General features: G+C 42.7%; 1 protein-coding gene across 1 annotated transcript; it reads right to left on the bottom strand.

The window, feature by feature from the left end:
- Positions 1–3655: 3655 nt before the first annotated feature.
- On the bottom strand, positions 3656–16950 carry LOC124619989 (translation initiation factor IF-2-like). Its single transcript, XM_047146653.1, has 2 exons — positions 16946–16950; positions 3656–4199 (listed from the first exon to the last, which is right to left on the bottom strand). The coding sequence occupies exons 1-2, from the start codon at positions 16948–16950 to the stop codon at positions 3656–3658; spliced, it is 549 nt and encodes a 182-aa protein (XP_047002609.1).
- Between the last annotated feature and the right edge of the window lie 6183 nt (positions 16951–23133).

Genomic DNA, 23133 nt, shown 5'->3' with positions numbered 1-23133 from the left:
GTGATCAGACGCAGAGCTAAATGATACCATGGAATGAGATGATGACAGAAAAATAAATAACTGTTAATATAATGAAAAATCAACAGAGTAATTATGTCAACCATCAATTATAAGGTAAATTTTATTATTGTTATTGGCATGTGCATAGTTAGTCACTTGTCTGAGATGTTAATATGAATTTGTTTCTGTTGTGTCTAGACAAGACAGCCTAGACACAATGAGAGGAAGCCGAAAGGCACGCGTTAAGCTAAAGCTGGATGGCGTGAGGTCTGAAACAGGATACGTAATGAATGCTATAAAGAAAAGTACGTAGCTTCTGGAATAATTAACTTTAATCCATCCTTTTGGTACATCTGGAGATTGTGGCGATACAAATGAGACCCTTTAGATACATGCAATGTTACTAATGGCGCCTTGCTAGGTCGTAGCCATTGACTTAGCTGAAGGCTATTCTAACTATCTGCTCTGCAAATGAGCGAGGCTTCGTCAGTGTAGTCGCTAGCTACGTCGTCCGTACAACTGGGGCGAGTGCTAGTCCGTATCTCGAGACATGCCTTGTGGTGGCGCTCGGTCTGCGATCCCTGACAGTGGCGACACGCGGGTCCGACATGTACTAATGGACCGCGGCCGATTTGAAGCTACCACCTAGCAAGTGTGGTGTCTGGCGGTGACACCACAGTTTCAATCTTTTCTTTTGTGATTCCTCAGCACCAGTTGACCCAGATTTGTAATATATTCAATCTTCCCGTGTAATGGATTGCAGATCTTCAACAATAACGTAAAATAATTTCAGAATATAAGTGTTTCTACCATTCAACTATAAAAGTATACTTTCCCTTTAAGTAATTGTCAGTTCCGATCAAGTCATTAATCTAAATAAAAATATTCCAGAATTTTTGTTATATCATAGTCATGTGCTCTTTAGCAATCAGACGACCAACTGTGTAGCTGTGTCACTAAGTAAAGTAAGTTTTTCTAGCAATTCAGATCTCCGACAAATGTAATCCTGTTTTAGTAGATATGCCAGCATTTCACTAAGCTGTGCCATTTACGAACAGATATATAGACAGCGTTATCTGGCGACACCACTATGAGGTAAGAATTTTTCAGTTTATTTCTCACCGACAGATGCAAATTGATTTCACAGGGCCATGGCGTAGCGCTGCTTACGTGAAAATATATTACTTTCTCATGAGTTAAGATTTATCAGTTTTCATATGTCAGAATTATCCAAATTTAATTATTTTTATTTTTTTCTGTTCAGGAAGGCTACAAATAATTATTTTATATATTCTTTTATTCATGCAGGAAGGATACAAAGTAAGCAACTTATTTTTCACAGTTTAATTCAATAAACATGAAGATAAAGCACTGATGGGAACCACTTTTCTAAATAGTATTGCATGGAAACAAGCACCACAGATACCTAAGGAGAGCAAGGGGAGTGGACTTCAACTGGGTGGAGTGGAGGAGTCAGTAAACAGGCAGCTAGAGGAAAGTAAGGAAAAAAGTGGATGAAATTTCGTGTGTAGAAGAGCATGGGACAAATCAACCAGTAATTGATGTTTTAGGTGTGATAAGTAGTGTGTGACAGTTGTTTGGAAAGTACAGACTGAGTACATGTGTCAAGAAATAATTATTGAAATATTGGTTTAACTGTTGTATTACTCAGACAATGTATGGTTCACGAACTACACTTATTATTCATTTTTACTGCAATATAAGACCAATTTTGTTTGTTTTCATTAAGATACACTGCTCGCAATTAAAATTGCTACACCAACAAGAAATGCAGATGATAAACGGGCATTCATTGGACAAATATATTATACTAGAACTGACATGTAATTACATTTCCACGCAATTTGGGTGAATAGATCAAGAGAAATGAGTACCCAGGACAACCACCTCTGGCAGTAATAACGACATTAATACGCCTGGGCATTGAGTCAAACGGAGCTTGGATGGCATGTACAGGTACAGCTGCCCATGCAGCTTCAACACGATACCACAGTTCATCAAGAGTAGTGACTGGCGTATTGTGACGACCCAGTTCCTCGCGCACCATTGACCAGACGTTTTCAATTGGTGAGAGATCTGGAGAATGTGCTGGCCAGGGCAGCAATCGAACATTTTCTGTATCCAGAAAGGCCCGTACAGGACCTGCAACATGCGGTCGCGCATTATTCTGCTGAAATGTAGGGTTTCACAGGGTCCGAATGAAAGTTAGAGCCACGGTTCGTAACACATCTGAAACGTAACGTCCACTGTTCAAAGTGCCGTCAGTGCGAACAAGAGGTGACCGTTACGTGTAACCAATGGCAACCCATACCATCACGCCGGGTGATACGCCAGTATGGTGATGACGAAGACACGCTTCCAATGTGCGTTCACCGCGATGTCGCCAAACACGGATGCGACCATCATGATGCCGTAGACAGAACCTGGATTCATCCGAAAAAATGACGTTTTGCCATTCGTGCACCCAGGTTCGTCGTTGAGTACACCATCACAGGCGCCCTTGTCTGCGATGCAGCGTCAAGGGTAACCGCAGCCATGGTCTCCGAGCTGATAGTCCATGCTGCTGCAAACGTCGTCGAACTGTTCGTGCAGATAGTTGTTGTCTTGCAAACGTCCCCATCTGCTGACTCAGGGATCGAGACGTGGCTGCACGATCTGTTGCAACCATGCGGATAAGATGCCTGTCATCTCGACTGCTAGTGATACGAGGCCGTTGGGATCCAGCACGGCGTTCCGTATTACCCTCCTGAACCCACCGATTCCATAATCTGCTAACAGTCATTGGATCTCGACCAACGCGAGCAGCCATGTCGCGATAAGATAAACCGCAGTCGCGATAGGCTACAATCCGACCTTTATCAAAGTCGAAAACGCGATGGCACGCATTTCTCCTCCTAACACGAGGCATCACAACAACGTTTCACCAGGCAACGCCGGTCAACTGCTCTTTGTGTATGACAAATCGGTTGGAAACTTTCCTCATGTCAGCACGTTGTAGGTGTCGCAACCGGCGCCAACCCTGTGTGAATACTCTGAAAAACTAATCATTTGCATATCACAGCATCTTCTTCCTGTCTGTTAAATTTCGCGTTGTAGTGCGTCATCTTCGTGGTGTAGCAATTTTAATGGCTAGTAGCGTAAGTTGTGTGGATATAATGGTACATGTAGAGCGTTCAGCACTGGAGTTAAGTAATTACTTGAACTCGACACAATTGTGGATATACACATACTATTTTGTTTCACATTTACTAAAGTAAAATTGAAAATAATGGTTGGTGATAGCTTTCCCCTCACGCGAGCAATAATTGGGCAGAAATTCAAGGAGCTGCTACAGTGTTAGCACATGGACAGACACACAGACGTTAACACGTAATCCTATAAAGACTGGGTTTTTTTCTCAATCCAGATACGTAATCCTAGAAATTAACCACGTAATTATATTTTTTATTGCTGATAATTAAATTTTAGTGACTATCCCCTCGCATGCGTTTAAACAACGTTGTGAGGGCGATTAGACGAGGTATGCTTCCAGTGTGGACGTGTGAGGGTAGTGGCCTGCGAAACAATCCGCAGAACTATTCCTCGCTATTCAGATGGCGAAGCAGCCAGATGGACTCCACATAGCGAGAGCAAATTAGGTGCCGAGCGGGCGGCGACGCGGCGTTGTCATTGGCTGTGACCGTGGCGCGTCGGCCTGAACAGGGGGGAAGGACCGTCTGGACGAGTGCGGCGGCGGCGGCGGCGGCGTCGGGCAGCAAGAAGTGCGTAAGCGTGCGGCGCCCGCCCCGCTGCCGCGCGCCCGGGGCAGGAATTTGTAATTACCGGCGCCGGGGCCGGCGCTGCGCTGCGCCGCGGGCGACCGGCTCGCCAGGCGCGTGACCCGGCCCGGCCCGCCAATAGGAATCCGCCTACCTGTCGCCGTCAGTGTAATTAAAGGGCGCGCCGGAAACTTGGCGGATCTTGGCGGCCGCCTTCCGCACTTGCCGCAGGCGCACCGGGCGCGAGTGTCGCCGCACCGCGGAGGGGCGCTGAGCGCGCGGAACTCCGCTCCGGGCCCCGCAGGTAAACTTGTGCTGGCGCCGGCGCCGCAGCGATTAACGGAGTCTCGAACTGGAGGGCTCGACTTACCGGGCGCAGCTCGAGGTTCGCGTCGAGAACTTCGGGTGAGGGTGTCGCTGCTAATAGAGGTATATCACGATGCAGTAATCTCTGAATCCAGAGTTGATTAACGTACGGCGTATACAGTTTGCGCCACAATCATTTAGGGCCACAACTGTTAGATCGGTTCATAAGTTCGTAGAATATCCGTTTTGCGTCTTGCTATTTTGGCTGCTATGGATTTCTTTATCGATTGTCAATTTTTATCTGTAGTTCAATGTTGCTATATGAGTTTATTTATCGTCATTTTGTCATACGGTGAGTGCAGCAGTAGACGCTACAACATGAAGCACTATGTGGAGAAATTGGACCATTTCTAAAGTACTCTTCTGTTTAAGTTCAATAGACAGGTGACAGCAGCTCGTGTATGGGGATAACTGCACCATGATCATTCCCACTTCGCACGACGGGCGGGTAGGTTATGCCCGTTTCCACCTCAATTGTAGCTCCAGGAGAGCTTCCTTGTTTGTCTTCAGTGTCGTATGAGTTGTGTGCGTCACGTGGTTGTTTGTCTCTCGGCGTCTCGTGTCTGTTCAAATCGTTCAAATGGCTATGAGCACTATGCGACTTAACATCTGAGGTCATCAGTCCCCTAGAGTTACAACTACTTGAACCTAACTAACCTAAGGATAGCACACACATCCATGCCCATGGCAGGATTCGAACCTGCCACCGTAGGGGTCGTGCGGTTCCAAACTGAAGCGCCTAGAACTGCTCGGCCACTCCGGCCGGGTTACTTATCGTCGAAATGAGGTTTTCACTCTGCAGCGAAGTTTGCGCTGATATGAAACTTCCTGGCAGATTAAAACTGTGTGCCGGACCGAGACTCGAAATCGGGACCTTTGCCATCCGCGGGCAAGTGCTCTGTCGACTGAGCTACCCAAGCACGACTCACGCCCCGTCCCGAGTTCGAGTCTCGGCCCGGTACACAGTTTTAATCTGCCAGGGAGTTTCATACTTATCGTCATTTTGACATACAGTGAGAGGACTTGTAGGCACTAGAACATGATGTACCAAGTGGAGAAATCGGACCATTTCCAACGTATTCCTCTATTTGAATTCAATAGAGAGGTGACAGCAGCTGAGCCAACCAGATACATTTGTGCCATGTATGGGGATAACTGCACAACGATCATTCCCACTTCGCACGACGGGCGGGTGGGTTCTGCCCGTTGCCGCCTCTATTGTAGCTACAGGAGAGCCTCCTAGTTTGTCCTCAGTGTCGTATGAGTTGTGTGCGTCACATGGTTGTTTGTCTCTCGGCCTCTCGTGTCTGTTCAGATGGTTCAAATGTCTCTAAGCACTATGGGACTTAACATCTGAGGTCATCAGCACCCTAGACTTAGAACTACTTAGACCCAACTAACCTAAGGACATCACACTCATCCATGCCCGAGGCACTTCCACTCATCGCGATGTCTCTAATAATATAGTCATTCTGGCGAACGCGATGGTGGATTATACGAATGTCGGATTGGCCTTTCACCAAAAGTTTAAGGCAGTTTCTTCATGACTGTCCTTCTTCCATTATACGGAACATAGGGCGAGAACGCTGATCCGCTCAACAACGTTTATAAGTTTATAGTGGAGTTATGTGTGTGGACATGGTGGTCAAATGAAATATCTGAAATTTCCTGGCAGATTAAAAATGTGTGCTGGACCGAGACTCGAACTCGAGAATTTTGCTTCTCGCAGGCAAGTGGATTGCAGGTTGAATTCGTTCGGGGCGGACATCCGATGACACCCGTTCAGGCTCTTCGTTGATCCGTTCACTCAGTTGTTTTTTATTACAGAGGGCAGCTAACGCTGCGACCGAAAATGCTGAGCTACCATGCCGGCGACGTCTGACCTACCCAAGCACGACTGACGACCTGTCCTCATAGCTTTTATTCCGCCAGTACCTCGTCTCCTACCTTCCAAACTTCGCAGAAGCTCTCCTGCAGACCTTGAAGAACTAAAACTCCTGGAAGAAAGGATATTGCGGAGACATGGCTTAGCCAAAACCTCACATCCTATGGTCACATACTGATGTCCCCACATGACACTTCCAAAGCAATCTATAATTACTTTGCCTGCCTTTATGATGTCCGTGCTACTAGGATTGTCCCTGGAGTTTTAACTCCTCTTCTGTATTATGTAGTTACTCCCGCATTAAATGATGAATTTCTAAGTAACTTTACTCTTGATGATATATATCGCCTTATTGTTGGTTCACCGTATCAAAAATCACCGAGACTAGACGGCATTCATAACGAATTTTATGTAGATTTTTGGCATCTTATATGTGGCACCATTACGTCGCTGGTAAATGAGGTGATCCAGGGGGAGCTAGATTTCTGACGCTTCAAGGCTGGTTAAATCGTTCTACTCCGAAGAGTCGGATTTCCAATGATAAATTCCGCCCGATCACAGTACGTTATTTAGATTCCAAAACTATCACGAGGGTCTTAATAGGCTTTTATCTATACTGATAGAGGAAACTCTTGCTTTTCACCATAGCTTTGAACCTGGGCGCACGACTCTGACATCTGTAGTTCAATGCCGGGAAGTATCAGTGGCTGTCAAGACTTCTGACAGTGGAACCTTCTTTTTATGGATTTCAATAAGGCATTTGACTGGGTCAGTCACGGCTTCTTGATGTTTGTGCTCAAGGCGACCGGTCTACATCATCCTGCGTGTAGGTATTACCCAATCTTTCTGCTGGTATTCAAGCATCTGTCGTACTCAATGGTCACTTTACTCCCATACGACAGGGCTTACCGCAGGGAAGCTGCCTCTCCTTGTCACTTTCTGTATCTTCCTTAGAATCCTTAGAACTACCTCTGATTAGCCGTGTTGCTGATCAGTTAAGTGGCTAGAAGCTATTAGGAGAGACCTTCTCGGTGCGATTGTACGCGGATGATGTTATGGTATTGCTACGTCATATCTATGATACATCCTTCCTCAAGGACATAGAGGATTCCCTTTGTTCTCTCTCTGGAACCCGAAGTAATGAACGGAAATGTGCGCTGTTATCATTGCAGGGCTTTTAACACATTTTCATTCCATGGGGAACGGTAGTTGCTCGCCAAAACTCGATGAGGATTACCGTGGATCGCTGAACGATGAAAATGGCTGTACTTAGTTGGGGGATGGTGGCGAACTGAATTCAAGGGGCAATTTGTGAACACAAATGTCTTTGCCTTAGTCTTCTGTACAAAGTGCTTGTCTTGGGCGAACTGAATTCAAGGGGCAATTTGTGAACACGAATGTCTTTGCCTTAGTCTTCTGTACAAAGTGCTGGTCTTAGATTCCTACATTTTCAACAATGTGTACCATGTTTCACAAGCATTCCCACTTCCCGCGATGGTGGCACACCAATTGATGCAATTTTTCGATCGTTTCCTTTACAAAAGTAATATTTTTCGAATACAGTACGTAATGGCTGCGTGGCCCCGTTGCCTTGGAGGGTTTGGACTTCCCAATATGAAAGTGTTACTTGTACGGCGTATCGTTTTGACATGGACTCGAGCATCTCATTCTATTACATGTCGCTTGTTTCCGTGTCTTCGATCGGCCAGTCTGACTCCACCTGCCGATGTTGGCCAGATCAACTCTCAATTGCGGTACCGACGTGAATTTCTTATTATAAATTATCTGGGAGCTGACATACTACCAGTGACGCTCGTTGGGGCGTACCATCATCCCTCTCCCCAGCTGAAATGGCCACACTATCGGTATCCTGGGAAACAGTGTGGTTTCACGTTAGTCTTCCTGTCCTCCCGATGGAAGTCGGCCTCATCGTGGTATATGTTCATTTACAATCCGATCCCCACCAACGCACGGAGCCACCGCATTGGTCTTTGTCAGACTGGTATTTGCGACACATGTCATCAACGTCATACATTACCACATAGGCAGGAGGACGAGAACATTGACAATGGGTTCGCCGATAGCTGCCTTTCCTTACCCGATCATCAGAAGCAGCTTTTTAGGTTGAACTTCTGTCCGGACTTTATCAATTTTCCTCGGTGTAAGACTAATTTGATCGTGTAGCTCCTCGGACACTTTGCCCAGTATGTATACAGGTGTGCCAAGGGTCCCGACCACCGTGTTTTTCGCCAGTACAAGGTGAGCCCTCATTGGAAGTGCCAGAGGCTTCCAAGTTATCGTGCTTTATTTCGAAATATGTTTCACCTTGTCTCTAATCGTCGACAAATCGGATATTTTTCCCCTTGTTATGGAGCCTTCTCTCATTGTGTTCTTCCTAGAGATAAAAATTTGTTTTCTTTTGAATCCCGGAATTGTGGAATTTAAGTCCATCAAATTTGGTTTTCAAAAGAAGAAAAATAAATAAATAAATAATAGAAAATTTATAAAAAATAAAAATAAAAATATGGTTTAGCGATACTGTCTTTGATTAGTATCTAAAACATCCACAGTTCCAGATTCAATCACCGCCACTGCGTAAATTTTGAATAAAAATCGTCAACAACGGCGCATGAAGACTTCCTGCATAATAAGTCTCCCTCATTCAGACAAAGGCGTTGTCAAAGAAGACGCATGACCAGATTGAGGTTCAGTGCTCTCTCCTGCCCTGGGGTGAAAAAACAGTCAATGATCAACAGCATGAAGGGGCTGAAGGCAATGAAACCACTGAGTTAAAGACACATAATTTGGCTGCACAAAACATTTGTCTGTAATTGAAAAAGTGTCCTGATACGCTCTCCACTGGCAAAAGATTTCGGAATAATCCTCTGCCGGCCGGAGTGGCCGAGCGGTTCTAGGCGCTACAATCTGGAACCGCGCGACCACTGCGGTCGCAGGTTCGAATCCTGCCTCGGGCATGGATGTGTGTGATGTCCTTAGGTTAGTTAGGTTTAAGTAGTTCTAAGTTCTATGGGCTGATGACCAGAGGAGTTAAGTCCCATAGTGCTCAGAGCCATTTGAACCAATAATCCTCTGTTCGGATCTCTGGGAAGGGACTATGAGAAAATGACTGAATAACCACCGAAAGGATAATGTTCTATGAGTCGCTGCAAGGAATGTCAGAAGTCTGAACCAGGGAGAAAAGCCAGAAAATCTGAAATACAAACGCTACGACGCAATCTAGATATAGCAGGGGTCTGTGAAGTGAAATGGAAAGAAGACAAGGATATCTAGTCGGAATAGTATAGGTAAAATCGACAGCAGCAGAAAATTGCATAACAGGAGTAGGATTCGCTGTAAAATTGAGAGTACGACAGAGAGTTAGTTAATACGAACAGTTCAGTGATAGGGTTGTTCTCATCAGAATCGACAGCAATCCAGCAACGATAGTTCATAAACATTGATAGATGCCGACATCGAAATCCGAAGATCAAGAGATAGAGAATGTGTACGAGGATATTGAACAGGTAAGGGGAGATGAAAATCTGAAAGTCGTGGGGATTGAATGTGATCGACTGAATGCGATTGTAGGGGAAGGAGCAGAAGAAAGGGTTACGGGAGAATGTTGGGTTGGTACTAGGGGTGAGATAGGAGAAATACTGACCGCATTCTGTAATCAGCCTGAGCTAGTAATAGCAACTGCACTGTTCACGAATCTGAAGAGGAGGAAGCATACGTTAAATGAAACAACAAGTTTACTGTTATCAGTCAGTGTTTATTTATCTTCACGACGCGTTTCTAAGGTTTAAACCTCCATCATCAGGTCACTATTTATTTATCTCCATGACGCGTTTCAAAGGTTTACAACACACACAAAAATGTCATATTAACAAATGTAAATCCACCTGATGAAGTAGGTTTAAACCTTTGAAACGTGTCGTGGAGATAAATAGACAGTGATTAGTAACAGTAAACGTATTGTCAATGTCAATAACAGTCACGGTAAAGCCAAACTTAAAATGTTCGCATTTAAAGGAAGTATACGTTTTTGGAAAACACCGGAAGATACAGGAAGATTTCAATTATATCACATAATTGTCAGGCAGAGATTCCAAAATCAGATACTGGATTATGTGGTGTACCCAGGAGCAGTTATAGACACATATCACAATTTATTAATGAAGAACAGTAGGTTGAATTTTATGATACTAGTCAGGAAAAATCAGTTCCCAAAGAAGTAGTGTAAAGAAGTACGAATAAATGACGATACACGATTGACGTTCTCTGAGGGTATCCACACGGTGATGGGGAATAGTCGGTAGGCAGTTCAAATGAAGAGGAACAACGTAATCTGCAAAGAAAAACGTAGGTACAAACAAGGGAACTGCCCGAAAACCATGGGTAACACACGAAAAACTTCAGTTGATCAACAAAAGAAGGAAGCACATAAATGTTCAGGGACATTCAAGAATACAGACGTATAGGTCACTTAGAAATGAAAGAAGTAGGAAGTACAGGGCAGCTAAGGCGAAATGGCTGCCGGAAAAATTGAGAAATCCAAAAAGAAATGATTATCGGAAGGACTATCACAGCATACAGAATAGTAAAAACAACCTTCGGTGAAATTAAAAGTAATGGTAGTAACATTAAGAGTGAGAAGGGAATTCCTGTGTCAAATGCAGAGGAGATAGCAGATAGGTAAAAAGAGTACACTCACGGCATCAGAAATCTAGAACACTTAATTGATGACGTGATAGAAGAACAAAGATACGGGATCCAGTGTTAGAATTTAAAAGCGTTTTGGAACACATAAGTTCGAATCAGCCAGAAGGAATAGTTAACATTCCATCAGAATTTCTAAAAACAGTGGAGGAAGCCGTAACTTTTCGACTGTTCACGCTGGTGTGTAGAATGTATGAATCTGGCGTTATACCATCTGACTTACGGAAAAACGTCCACACAACCCCGAAGATTGAAAAACTCTACAAGAGCGAGAATTATCGCACAATCAGCTAAACAGCTCATGAATCCAAATTGCTGACAAGAATACTATACAGAAGAATGGAACATAAAGTTGAAGATCTGTTCGATGACGATCAGTCTGGTTTTAGGAAAAGTAAAGGCACCAGAGGGCAAATTCTGACGTTGCGGTTATAAGCGACCAAAACTGAAAAAATACTAAGACTCCTTCATACGAAAAGTGTTCGTCAATATAGAATAATGTAAGATTTTTTATATTCTGACAAAAATAGGGTAAGCTATAGAGAAAGGTGGGTAATATACAATATATACAAGATCGAAGTGGCACAATAAGAGTGAGAGACAAAGAACGGAGTGCTCGGGTAAAAAAGAGTGTAAGACAGGGATGCGGTCTTTCATCCAAGAAGCAATGACGGAACTAAAGGAAAGGTTTAAGAGTGGAACTGAAATTCAAGGTGAAAGGCTATCAAAGATAGGACTCGCTGACGACATCGATATCCTCAGTGGAAGTAAAGAAAATTATAAGATCTGCTGAATGGAATGAAGAGTCTAATGCGTACAAAATACGGACTGAGAGTAAATCGAAGAAAGAGGAAATTAATGAAAAGTAGCAGAAATTACAATAGCGAGAAACGTAACATCAGGGTTGATGGTCAAAAATTAGATGAGGTTAAGGAATTCTGCTACATGGGCAGCAAAATAACCCATGCCGGGTGGGGGAGGGAGGACATCAAAAGCTGACTAGCACTGCGAAAAAGAGCGTTCCCGGCCAAGAGAAGTCTGCTTGTATCATAGACCTTAACCATGGGGAAAAAGTTTCTGAGAACGTACGTTTGGATCACAGCATCGTGTGGTAGTGCGCTGTGGACTTTGGGAAGACCAGAAAAGAAAAGAGTCGAAGCATTTGACATGTGGTGTTGCAGAAGAATTTTGAACATTAGATGGAGTGGTAAGGTAAGGAATGAGGAGGTTTTCCGGAGAATCGGCAATTAAAGGAATTTATGGAAAACATGGTACTACAGTGAGCTGTAGTAAGTGAAAATTGCAGAGGAAGGCAGAGACTTTGGGGTTTGATGATCGTTTCAACGCAATAGTGCACAATGATCCATATCAGTGTATTCGAGAACTACAAATGAGACGAGCCGTTATTATTCCACCATCTTGCAACATTGGCAAGCAATGGAGAAAGTTCAAAAATCGGGTATGTGGATACCGCACGCTCTAAACCAAAATCATGAAGTCGGCAGGTTTGCATATGTGCACTTCTGCTTGCTTGTAATCAGTTAACTCGTGAACAAAACCGTCCATTTCTATCCTGCATCGTTACTATTGCGAGGAATGACATCTTCATGATAACATAAGGAAAAGAAAGGAATGGTTGTACCCGAACAAAGCGGCAACAAGCCTAACGAAGACCTGCGCGCATCAACAAAAGATAATGTTAAGCATCTGATTTTGCGTGCTAGGACCTGCTTCCCTGAGGTATAACCGCGGCTGATGGCTTTTATTGTCAACAACTGAGACGTCTTGCTGACGTAGAGATCATGTGAATAAGGCGAGTGCGGAATGATTTCCCAACATAACTGCTGTATATTATTTTCTGTAAGTGTAGCACAACATGGGCTGGCTTTACCTTGGAGCAGCATCACTTCACAGAGTCTTCCTGCTGCTCCATTCCAGGATATACAAATATATACAGGTAATAAAGGTTGTCATTTTAATAAGTGAAATATCTGGATGACTAATATAAATTCAAGGTGACTCAGTTACCCATACTTACGTGTTTTATGCAACGCATAACGCTTTCAAAAATCATCGTGTAAGAAATTTTCCTATTCCACCACTCATTATGTGCAGCTATTAATCCTACTGTAGAAATGAGCAGGACATTTTTGTATAAAATTTAATGTAGATAATCATTGTACTAAGATAATTTTCGCTAGAGACCACGGTTTCAAAGCTGTTCTAGAAAAAAGCGTTTGGAGGTCACTTTCTTACGTTCTTCTTGAATAATTCGAATACGACGGCCTCAAGGGAAAACGTAACCCAGTTTAATATTTAACTAGCCTGAATTCCCTACTATAAACTTCTGTTCTATTTTCTCTGTAGGACAAATAGTTTACATGTAGAGAGCGAGAGAACATGAAACTCATGCTCATGATGTTTCAACGCATTACAGGTTGCGTAAAACTCATAGGTAGGAGAAGGTGTGTCACCCTACATGGTAAACTGAAGTGGGGTCAGACGTTCTCACAGTTCTAACTAAAAATGTGGCTACGTCAGCGAATGAAACTAAGGTTAGAATGGATTACAGGAAGTCCAACTGTCTTTTAATCCCTTAAAATTATTTCCAGCAGTGCCTCTTTAAGCCGGAAACTGAAAATCGTACAGGGCCGTGCCTTCACAGGTGCATTTAATTTTGTTTTGAACTTTTATTTTTTAACAACAAGTCAAGTGAATAAAGTTTGTGACCTAAACCCATGTCTGTGCTAATGACGATACTGCAGGAACAGTACAGCCCTTATTCATCACGGCACTGGCAGGGGGAAGCAGTGAACCTATCTTCCCGTCCCCTTTTCCACTCTGGGTAATACCCCGGTTCTCATGTGACAGCAGGCTGAGTGGTTCTGGGGTCATCCTGGAAGGACTGGCACGAGAAATGAAATACTATTCCTATCCAGAACTGAACCCAATAGTTCGTTTTGAAAATACCAAATACCATGTTGGAAAGCAAGTTCGGCAAATCGGGATTTCTTGTTCAATTTAAATATATTATTATAAGAAAGCATTCAGTTAACAATAGTGGACGCTGAATGACCTACGCAAAAAACTGGAAGTTGGGATATCGAGAACAGTTTGAAATTGATCAAGAAACTCTAACACTGTGAAAGAAAGAAATTACAACAATTGGGTACCGAACTACAAAACTGTGGAATCCGAATAATGAACAAGTGACCACAAAAAAACTAGGTGGGAACGAGAGATAGTGGAGGTGGGAAGAGGAATTAGTGACCACTAGAAAAAGAGCGAAACCGAGGTCGAAATGAGGAACAGGGGAGCTAGAACGAAGAACGAGTGACCAAGCGAAAAAGAACGACGGGAACGAGGAATATCGGGGCTGGAACAAGGAACGAGTGATCACCCAAAAAAGAACGACAGTGACTGAAAGAGACTGAGGCAGGAACAATGACAACCTGAATGGAATAGCGAACGATCGTTTCATAGGAATCATTCCTCTGACTGTCGGTTTAGCTCACTGAACCGTACATTAGACATTTTCCTCCACGAGCGAACCACCTCTTGCGAAAATTGTAGAGACCCGCCTTTTATTGAAAGATATTTTCGTTCTGAAATTTGGTTGTGTGCTGGTTTTTGAACTTCCTGACAGATAAAAATGGAGAACCAAACTGGGAATTGAACTCTAAACCGTACCTTTTGCAGGCATTGTCCTACAGGCTCACAGTTATAGCACTAAGCGAAAAATGCTATATTAGTTAAAAGATACGGCGTGCACACACTTTATTCCACACGTAAACATCACTACAGAGATTCAGATTCCGGCTATGACATGTTCGATATACCTGCCATCATTGGCGATTATGTGGCGCACACGAATAGCGAAATTCTGCACTACCTGCTGAAGTGTCGACACGTCGAGGCTGTCAATGACATCCTGAATGGCTGTTTTCAGCTCAATATTGATTTTGTCCTTAATGTTGTACACATTTCCCTTAATGCAGCCCCACAAAAATGGGCATGTGTTCTGATCCGAAGACTATGGTGGCAATCGAGGCCTACGCCAGTGGCCTATTGGTACCCAAGTGCCTGAATGCGGTCCCCAAGGTGCTCCTACAAGACATCAGACACTTTCCTGCTTCGATGGGGTCGAGCTCCGTCTTGCATGACGTACATTTTGTTGAAATCAGGGTCACTTTGGATAACAGGTATGAAATCATCTTCCAAAACCTACGCCTAGTATTTGGTAGCCACCGTACCATCAGTGAATATGGCACCGATTATTCCGTGACTGGACATTGCACACTGCACAGTCACTCGTTGAGGGTGAAGAGACTGCTAGATCGCGAAATGTGGATTTTCAATACCCCAAATGCGCCGCTGTTGCATATTGACGAACCCATCCCAATGAAAGTGGGCTTCGTCCCTAAACCAAAACACATTTACATGAAAGTCCTGTTCGTCAGTTCTGTGGACACTAGCGTTGTCGAAATACAACCGCTGTTCCAAGCCCTGGGGCTTAATGGCTGATGGGTTCGAGTTTTGTATAGGTAGAGATGCAGATCTTCAACAACAAATAGTCACAATGTCTCCCGGTTAATTCCCATCTGTTGTGCAGTTTATACACTATGTGATCGAAAGTATCCGAAAAATTTGATGAAAATTACTTACAAGTTTGTGGCGCCCTCTATCCATAATGCTGGAATTCAGTATGGTGTTGGCCCACCCTTAGTCTTGATGACAGATTCAACTTTCAATCAGGTGCTGGAAGGTTTCTTGGGGAATGGCAGCCCACGGAGTGCTGCACTGAGCAGTGGTATCGATGTCGGTAGGTGAGGCCTGGCACGAAGTCGGCGTTCCAAAACATCCCAAAGGTGTTCTATAGGAGGCAGGTCAGGACTCTGTACAGGTCAGCCCGTTACAAGGATGTTATTGTCGTGTAAACACTCCGCCACAGGCGGTGCATTATGAGCAGGTGCTCGATCGTGTTGAAAGATGCACCGGCATCCCCGATTTGCTCTCCATTTAGTGGGAATCAAGATGTGTTTAAAACATCAACGTAGGCCTTTCCTGTGACCATGCCACGCCAAACAACAAGGAGAGAAAGCCCCCACTATGAAAAACACGACTACACCGTAGCACCACCACCTCCGAATTTTACTGTTGGCATTATACAAGCTGGCAGATGACGTTCACCGCCCAACTGTCGGCGGTATCTGTCAGTCAACAGACGAGGTCGGCCTGTACATGTTGTGCTGTACGTGTCCTTTCACGTTGCCACTTCGCTATCATGTCGGAAACAGTGGACCTACGGATGTTTAGGAATGTGGAAATCACGCGTGCAGACGTATGACACAAGTGGCACCAATCACTTGACTATATTCGAAGTCTGTGAGTTCGCGGAACGCCCCATTCTGCTCTTTCACGATGTGTAATGACTGCAGAGGTCGCTAATATGGAGTATCTGGCAGTAGGTGGCAGCACAATGCACCTAATATGATAGACGTCTGTATTTGGGGGTGTCTGGATAATTTTGATCACGTAGTGTATGATCGATTTCCTGTGGCTGGTTTGAAACATAGCGCGTGTCTTCTGGATATTTTTAGGCGTTTTCACCCTCTTTGGACGACCGCCATTGCCATCACTGTCATGACAAACACTACCCGTTCTCTCAAACTTGCAAATCGAATTCTTGATATCCATTTACCCGCAACTATTACATCCATCTCCCACTAAAACGTATTATGTATATTCTAGCCTTCGTCTGCCTCTGTTATTTTCCGCTTCTGCTGCTCCCTCTAGTGTCTAGTCAACATTTCGTACATGTCCCAAAAGACGTCGCTCTGACTTGTCCTTACCACTAGTAAGCTCTACTTCATATCGTGGTTCTGTTGTCCACTTACGTTTTAAGGTTGTTCGATAACTCCACATTACTAATAGTTCTAGGTTCTTCTTCTCTTGACTCCTGGACGATGTTAGAGATCCCTGAACTGAGTGCTATGAAATGACGAACTAGACAGAAATGAAGTCTTATTCACACAAACAGCTTGCGTCTTAATAGCAACAGCCGATATCCCAGGCAACTACTGAAGGCGACGCCTGCCAGTACAAGTACGGCAAGAAATTACAACACAATTCATTGATTAAACTAAATCATGTGTTCAAAATCATCATGATGGCTATACCCCTCTTCTTTCATCACCTCATGGGCACGTTCAAATTAATAACGTTAACGAAGTAGCCGGCTGTACTTGTGAAGTAATAGCCCAATCAACAGTGACGAAAAAACGTCGAATACCGGGGACAGTTCGTGCAGCTGGAAATTTTTGTATAGTGGCAGGAGGGAATGGCATGTATAACATACGATCCTGACTGGTGCGGATGAGTGTGGGTGTGGTCGTGCTTTTGCAGAACACTTTTGTAGGTAGTTCCTCAATAACTGGAAAACCGTGGCCTCCAGCGAAAACGTATCCCAGCGCTAAATTTAACTACATTAAATATCCTACGAAAAATCCTGTTCATCTGGTTATGTAGAGCTAATAGTTGGGGAGTACCGAACCAGAAAGTTTCAAAACCTCGAGCGTGGATTTTAAACTCCAGTCCTAACATTGCAGGTTGCATAAATTTAAGTCGCTAGGGGCAGGTGAACTACCCTGCTTACATTAACCTAAGAGGTTGTCATTTCAGGTAGAAACATCTATTCTTCGAGAGTACATTCGGAAAAAATTATCGACTACGTCCCAATGAATCCTGTATACGATTTCAAATTCAGTTTTAAATTAAAACAATGCATGAAATCTTGTCTTGCTTGCAAAGCTTTAGCCTGAATATAACATTTCTTCTTGAACCAGGAAACAAGCAGGCAAAGAAACAAAAAGGCCAATGTACAGCGATATTACCAGCGACATTAACAATGGACTTCAATTGAACTCAGCAAAGACACACACGCTATGCCGGCGGCAGTGCTGCTGGCTGGCCTTCCATATTTCAGAAGGCACGCAAAACTTTGTTCCGTGACCAAGTCTTCTGATAATATGAGCGCCGATTGAAGTCTCTCTGATTTATGCGTAACTCCGTCGCTGATTCAGACAAGTATAAGAACTCATAACACTTGGTCATGGTAAACACTTCGGTGTCATTACAACAGCTCAGCCACGGTCGTAAACAATGTTACGCAAGTTGATTAAAATAAACTGTTCACGATAAAGCAGGGTGAAGCATTAATTAATCAAAATAATTTTAACTGCTATTAAATCACTCAACGCAGAGAAATTCATTTTAAAGGACAAAGAAAAAGTAACAGACATATTTGTAACTTAATCTTGAGTGTATAAACCACAAAAGGTGATTGCTATCGTGTGTTTCCGGTTCAAAACCAGCTATGCACGAGCAGAAATTGCAAAACAATGACAACGAGTTTTTCAACGCAAACGGTGTGAAGTAACTTGTGACGATCCCGTTACATACCTTATTCATATTCCCCGCTAAAATGTTAATGTCAGATGTAGAGGTGGGAATACAATGATTTCAAACGGCTGTTGTGTCCAGTAAGCAAAGACTGTCCGCTTTGCCACTTAGCTTCGAGTTCCAGGGAACTGATTCTATATAATGAAGGCGCAGAGCCGAGAGTTGCGAACTCTGTGAACAGCTTTGGAATCGCAGAAACAAGAAGAATGAAATTATTTACTCAGCGACTATTCGTTCTGTACTGACCAACGTAATTTCACGCTAGAGATACAGAAACTATACTTGATTTCTTTTGAAAGACTATTATCAAGTTATTACCATGAGTTGCGATTGTTTTTAAAATTGTTCCAAGAATTTATACAATATTTTGTTCTTAGTAATCCTTCGTTTCCTTTACAGCGTTAACCGAAATTATATCATCCTAATTTTGTTTCCAGTAATGAAGTACAGGGTGCCCTTCTTTTAACAGCTACGTGGAGCTGAGACATTTATTCGCTTTTTTTTGTCATTTACTATTCTTCGGTTCATATATATTCTCATAAACCTGACTCAAATTTTCCTGTGTATTTTTATTGTGCGTCCACCTGAAACAAATTAAAATAAACTTCATTTTTAATGAATTCATTTTCTATACATATATTTTTTAAAAGGGAGCAGCCACAAGTCGCAATCGACACCAAAAATCCCGCAGTTATGAGCAGGTTCTCGCTTGTTTAAAAGTAATGGATGGGTCTTTTTATCAACCCAGATAATGTTAACTGACCAACACGTATTTTCCGTACAATTATCGCAGTATTCGACCTAAAAAATCGGAGCACGTCTGTTCCCATTGACTAGTGAACGGGTAGCCAGCTATGTCTTGCCTTTCACTGCGCACTGTGGACACTAAGAAAAAGAATTAAAATACAATATACTTGCTATCAACCACTCATTTCAAGCAAATTATTGGCCAATGGCCAACTGGCCCAGTTTTGTACATATTTTTCTCAAAATTGTGCACGAAGTTATATCCCAGGACACCCTTACCCTAACAAGGTCAAGGTCAGGGTCATCCCATTACATCACTGCTCCGCTGCCCCGCCCCTCCCCCTACCCCTCCACGCGCTTCTGTGCGCCAAGTGGAAAGAGTGGTAGGAAAGTTACTATTTATCCACCGTCACATGTTCTCTAAACACCGTAGTGGAATGTCCAGAAAGAATAATGAAAAGTGGGTTGAGACTTTACACTGCTGATTATTGGCCAGTTTCTGTGACTAATAATTATGGGTGAGTCCAGCAGACTTTTTTTTCTTCTTTTTGAGTCATCGTCTTTTAACAAGGTGGACACAGCCGCCATGAATTTCTCTCCTGTGCCAAACTCTTCATTTCAGAGTATCACTTGCAATCTACATACTCAGTTACTTGCTGGATGTATTCCAAACTCTGTCTTCCTCAACTGTTTTTACCCTCTGCAGTCTTCTCTAGTGAAATTGAAGCTATTACCTGACGTCTCAATAGATGCGCCACATCCTGTCACTTCTTTTTGTCAGTTTTTTCCACGTGTTCCTTTCCCCTCTGATTCTGTACAGAATCTCCTCATTCCTTACTTAATCAGGCCACCGAATTTTCAACATTTCTTCTCTAGCGCCATATTTCAAATGCTTCCGTTCTCTTCTGTTCCAGTTTTCCAACGGTCCAGTTTTCACTACGATACAATGCTGTGCTCCAAACGAACATCCTCCGAAATTTCCCCAAATTAAGGCCTATGTTTGATAATAATTTGATTCTCGTAGCCAAAAATGCCCTTTTGGCAGCGTTGGTCTGCTTTTGATGTCCTCCTTGCTCCATCCATCACAGGATATTTTTTTGTCTAGTTAACATAATTCGTAAGTTCATTTACTTCGGACGATCAATGCTGAGTTTAAGTTTCTCGCTGCTTTCATATGTGCTACTTCTCTTTGCTTTCGTCTTTCTTCGATTTAAGGTGTCAGTCCATATTTCAAACTTATTATACTCTTCATTGGATTCAGTGGATCCTGTAATTTTAATTCAGTTTCACTAAGGACAGCAATGTCTTCAGCGAATCTTATTATTGATATACATTGTAAGGTATATGCGTCGCCGGCGATGGGCGAAGCATGACAGAATCTTTGACCAGAGAGTAGTTTATTGTTAGTTGTTGCTTGTCGCGAGTCTGCGCTAGTCTGCTCGAGTCGACAGTAGTAGTCAGTCTGTGCTTGTCTGCGCGAGTCTGCAATAGTAGCGAGTCGGATACAGTAGTAGTCGGCCGGCTTTAGTAGAGAGTGGACTGGAGTAGTCTGCGGGAGTCGGCATGCGTCGGCTGTGTGCTCTGGTCGCGACTCTGGTCTGGATCCTGGACGATGAGTATTGTTGTAGAAGGTAAAGAAGCAGCAATGCGCATATTCAATAATGTATGATAATTGTAATTTAATTTTTGTTCAGAAAAAAATGCCACAGTAATGATTTTTATATAAAGTAACTCTTTTAAAGAAAAGTATTCATTTCAATTTAAAGAATTTTTCCACTCTTCTGAAGAAAAAGCATTCATTTCAATTTAAAGAATATTTCCTATGCATTCCTTTCAAGAATCAAATATATATATATATATATATACGCCAGCATTTCACGAAGCTGTGTCGATAAGTAAGAGCAGATATAGTTGCAGTTTTTATTGAGGTAAGAATTTTTGCTTTTTTATTCAGAAAACAGGGCCGAGGGTCAGCGCTGCTGTCCTTATAAAATTTACCAGATATTATTATTTCTGTTAGGAGGTTATATCTCGTTCATGGTTCATTATTTAATTGATATTATTGTGGGTTTTTGGTCAATTTTCATTCCTTAATTTTTGTGTGGGGAGGTTACACTTGGCTCCATTTCACATTAGTTATTTCACATATTTTGCTCGGAGGTTACACCAGGCTCCATTTCCATCATTATTTAACAAAATTTCGTGTGGAGGGGCTACACTTGGCGACATCCGGCAAGGATCGTATTTCTTTGTGAATCTTCTGAGAAGTAGTCATATATCTGCTCTTACTTACTTAAATGTACTTAGCATTTGGCGCAACGCATTTACTAATATGTCACTCTTTCTTCCACAGATCATCGGCATTTTTTTGCTCTTTGTTATAATTGTGTTTGTTGCATTTCGCATTGAGTTTGTTTCATTTGTGAATGATTTTGATCTGTGTAAAAATGCCGCGAAAAACTGTTAACAGTACATCGCGATGTGTAATGAGCGAAATAGCCGATTCTAATAATTTGACCGAGAGTACTTGCGACACTCAGTGTAATGATGACAATCCGCGATTTACAGACAATCAGTGTGTACCGACCACTTGTAATAATTTTGATCCTAATGATGAACAAATGAATTCAATTGTGTCCTTTGTTAATTTGACGACAATTGATGACGCGGGACTTGTAATAATTTTGATCCTAATGATGAACAAATGAATTCAATTGTGTCCTTTGTTAATTTGACGACAATTCATGACGCGGGACGTTCCGTTGCAATGAGCGCTGCCCAGCTTGACACACCCGGTTTGCAGGATTCACGTGACAAACAGACAAATTTTTATAATGAAAATGTACAGTGTAATCAGAGTACGACAGATTTATTTAATTCCGGTGTAGTGACCGGTAGTGCACATCCGATTGGCAAACCCTTTCAGAAGTTACAGAATGACCAAATGGTCACACAAAACGTGACAATTGCAGGTACGCCATCAAACGGCACAGAGAATAGAGTAGGTAATGTTACTGTGGATCAAGTTATCGCATTTACACTACAATTCAAGAAAGAACAAAACGACTATTTCAAACAACTTAATGAAAGTTTCGACAACCATTTTAAACAACTCAACGAAAAATACGATGGCAATCCTTCAAGTACAGACAATCAGTGCCTACCGACCACTAGTAATGATTCTAATGCTAATGAGGAACAAACAAATTCAATTGTGTCCGCTGTTAATTTGACGAAAATTGATGACGCAGCACGTTCTGCTACAATGAACGCTGCCCAGTTTGACACACCCGGTTTGCAAAACTTACGGAACGAACAGATAAACTTTTCTAACGAAAATGAACGGTGTAATCAGAATACGTCATATTTATTTAATTCCGGTGTAGTGAATAACAGTGCACATCCAAGTGGCGAAGCTATTCAAGAATCAGAGAATGACCAACTGGTTACACAAACCGCGACAAAAGCAGATACACCATTACACAGCACCGAGGATAGAGTAGGTAATACTGCCTTGGATCAATTAATTGCATTATTTCTACAATACAAGAAAGAACAAGAAGACTTTCTCGAACAGCAAATTATTGAAAACAATAAAAAACAAGACAACAGCTACAAACAACCTACTGAATCGCGCAAACAATTTAATGAAAGTTTCAAACTGACTAAAGAAAAACAAGACAACCTTAACGAACAGAACAAACAAGTTAGTGAACAGATTACAGCTGTTGCCGTGCAACGTCACGAGACGAAAGAACAATCATGTGAAGAAAGTGAGGCTCATGCTAGGAACGGTAATGAAGAAATTACATCTGTTGCACAAGAATTAAATAATACGCATGCAGCCACAACAGAATCAGTTAGAGACGAAATTAGTGCAGTCGCTGAACAATGTTCTGAAAATGCGACACAGTTAGACGACGAGTTTAGTTTAAAGTCACCAGACCTTTCACACACACTGGATACGGAAGTCGATAGGATATGTGGACAACAGAACAAGCAAATTGACGAACGTATTTAAGTGAGAGAAATGAAAAATTTTTCAGTCACTAACACGTCACAGCATACGACACGTTCCGAGCATTTGTCACACTCACACAGCCAGTGTAATTTGGATAATTTACAGAGAGTACGCGACTTAAAATTCGAAAAGCTACGCGACTTAAAATCCGAAAA

Source organism: Schistocerca americana, chromosome 6 (genome assembly GCF_021461395.2).
Source record: "Schistocerca americana isolate TAMUIC-IGC-003095 chromosome 6, iqSchAmer2.1, whole genome shotgun sequence".
Classification (NCBI taxonomy): domain Eukaryota; kingdom Metazoa; phylum Arthropoda; class Insecta; order Orthoptera; family Acrididae; genus Schistocerca; species Schistocerca americana.
This window is presented reverse-complemented; position numbering and strand designations above follow the sequence as displayed.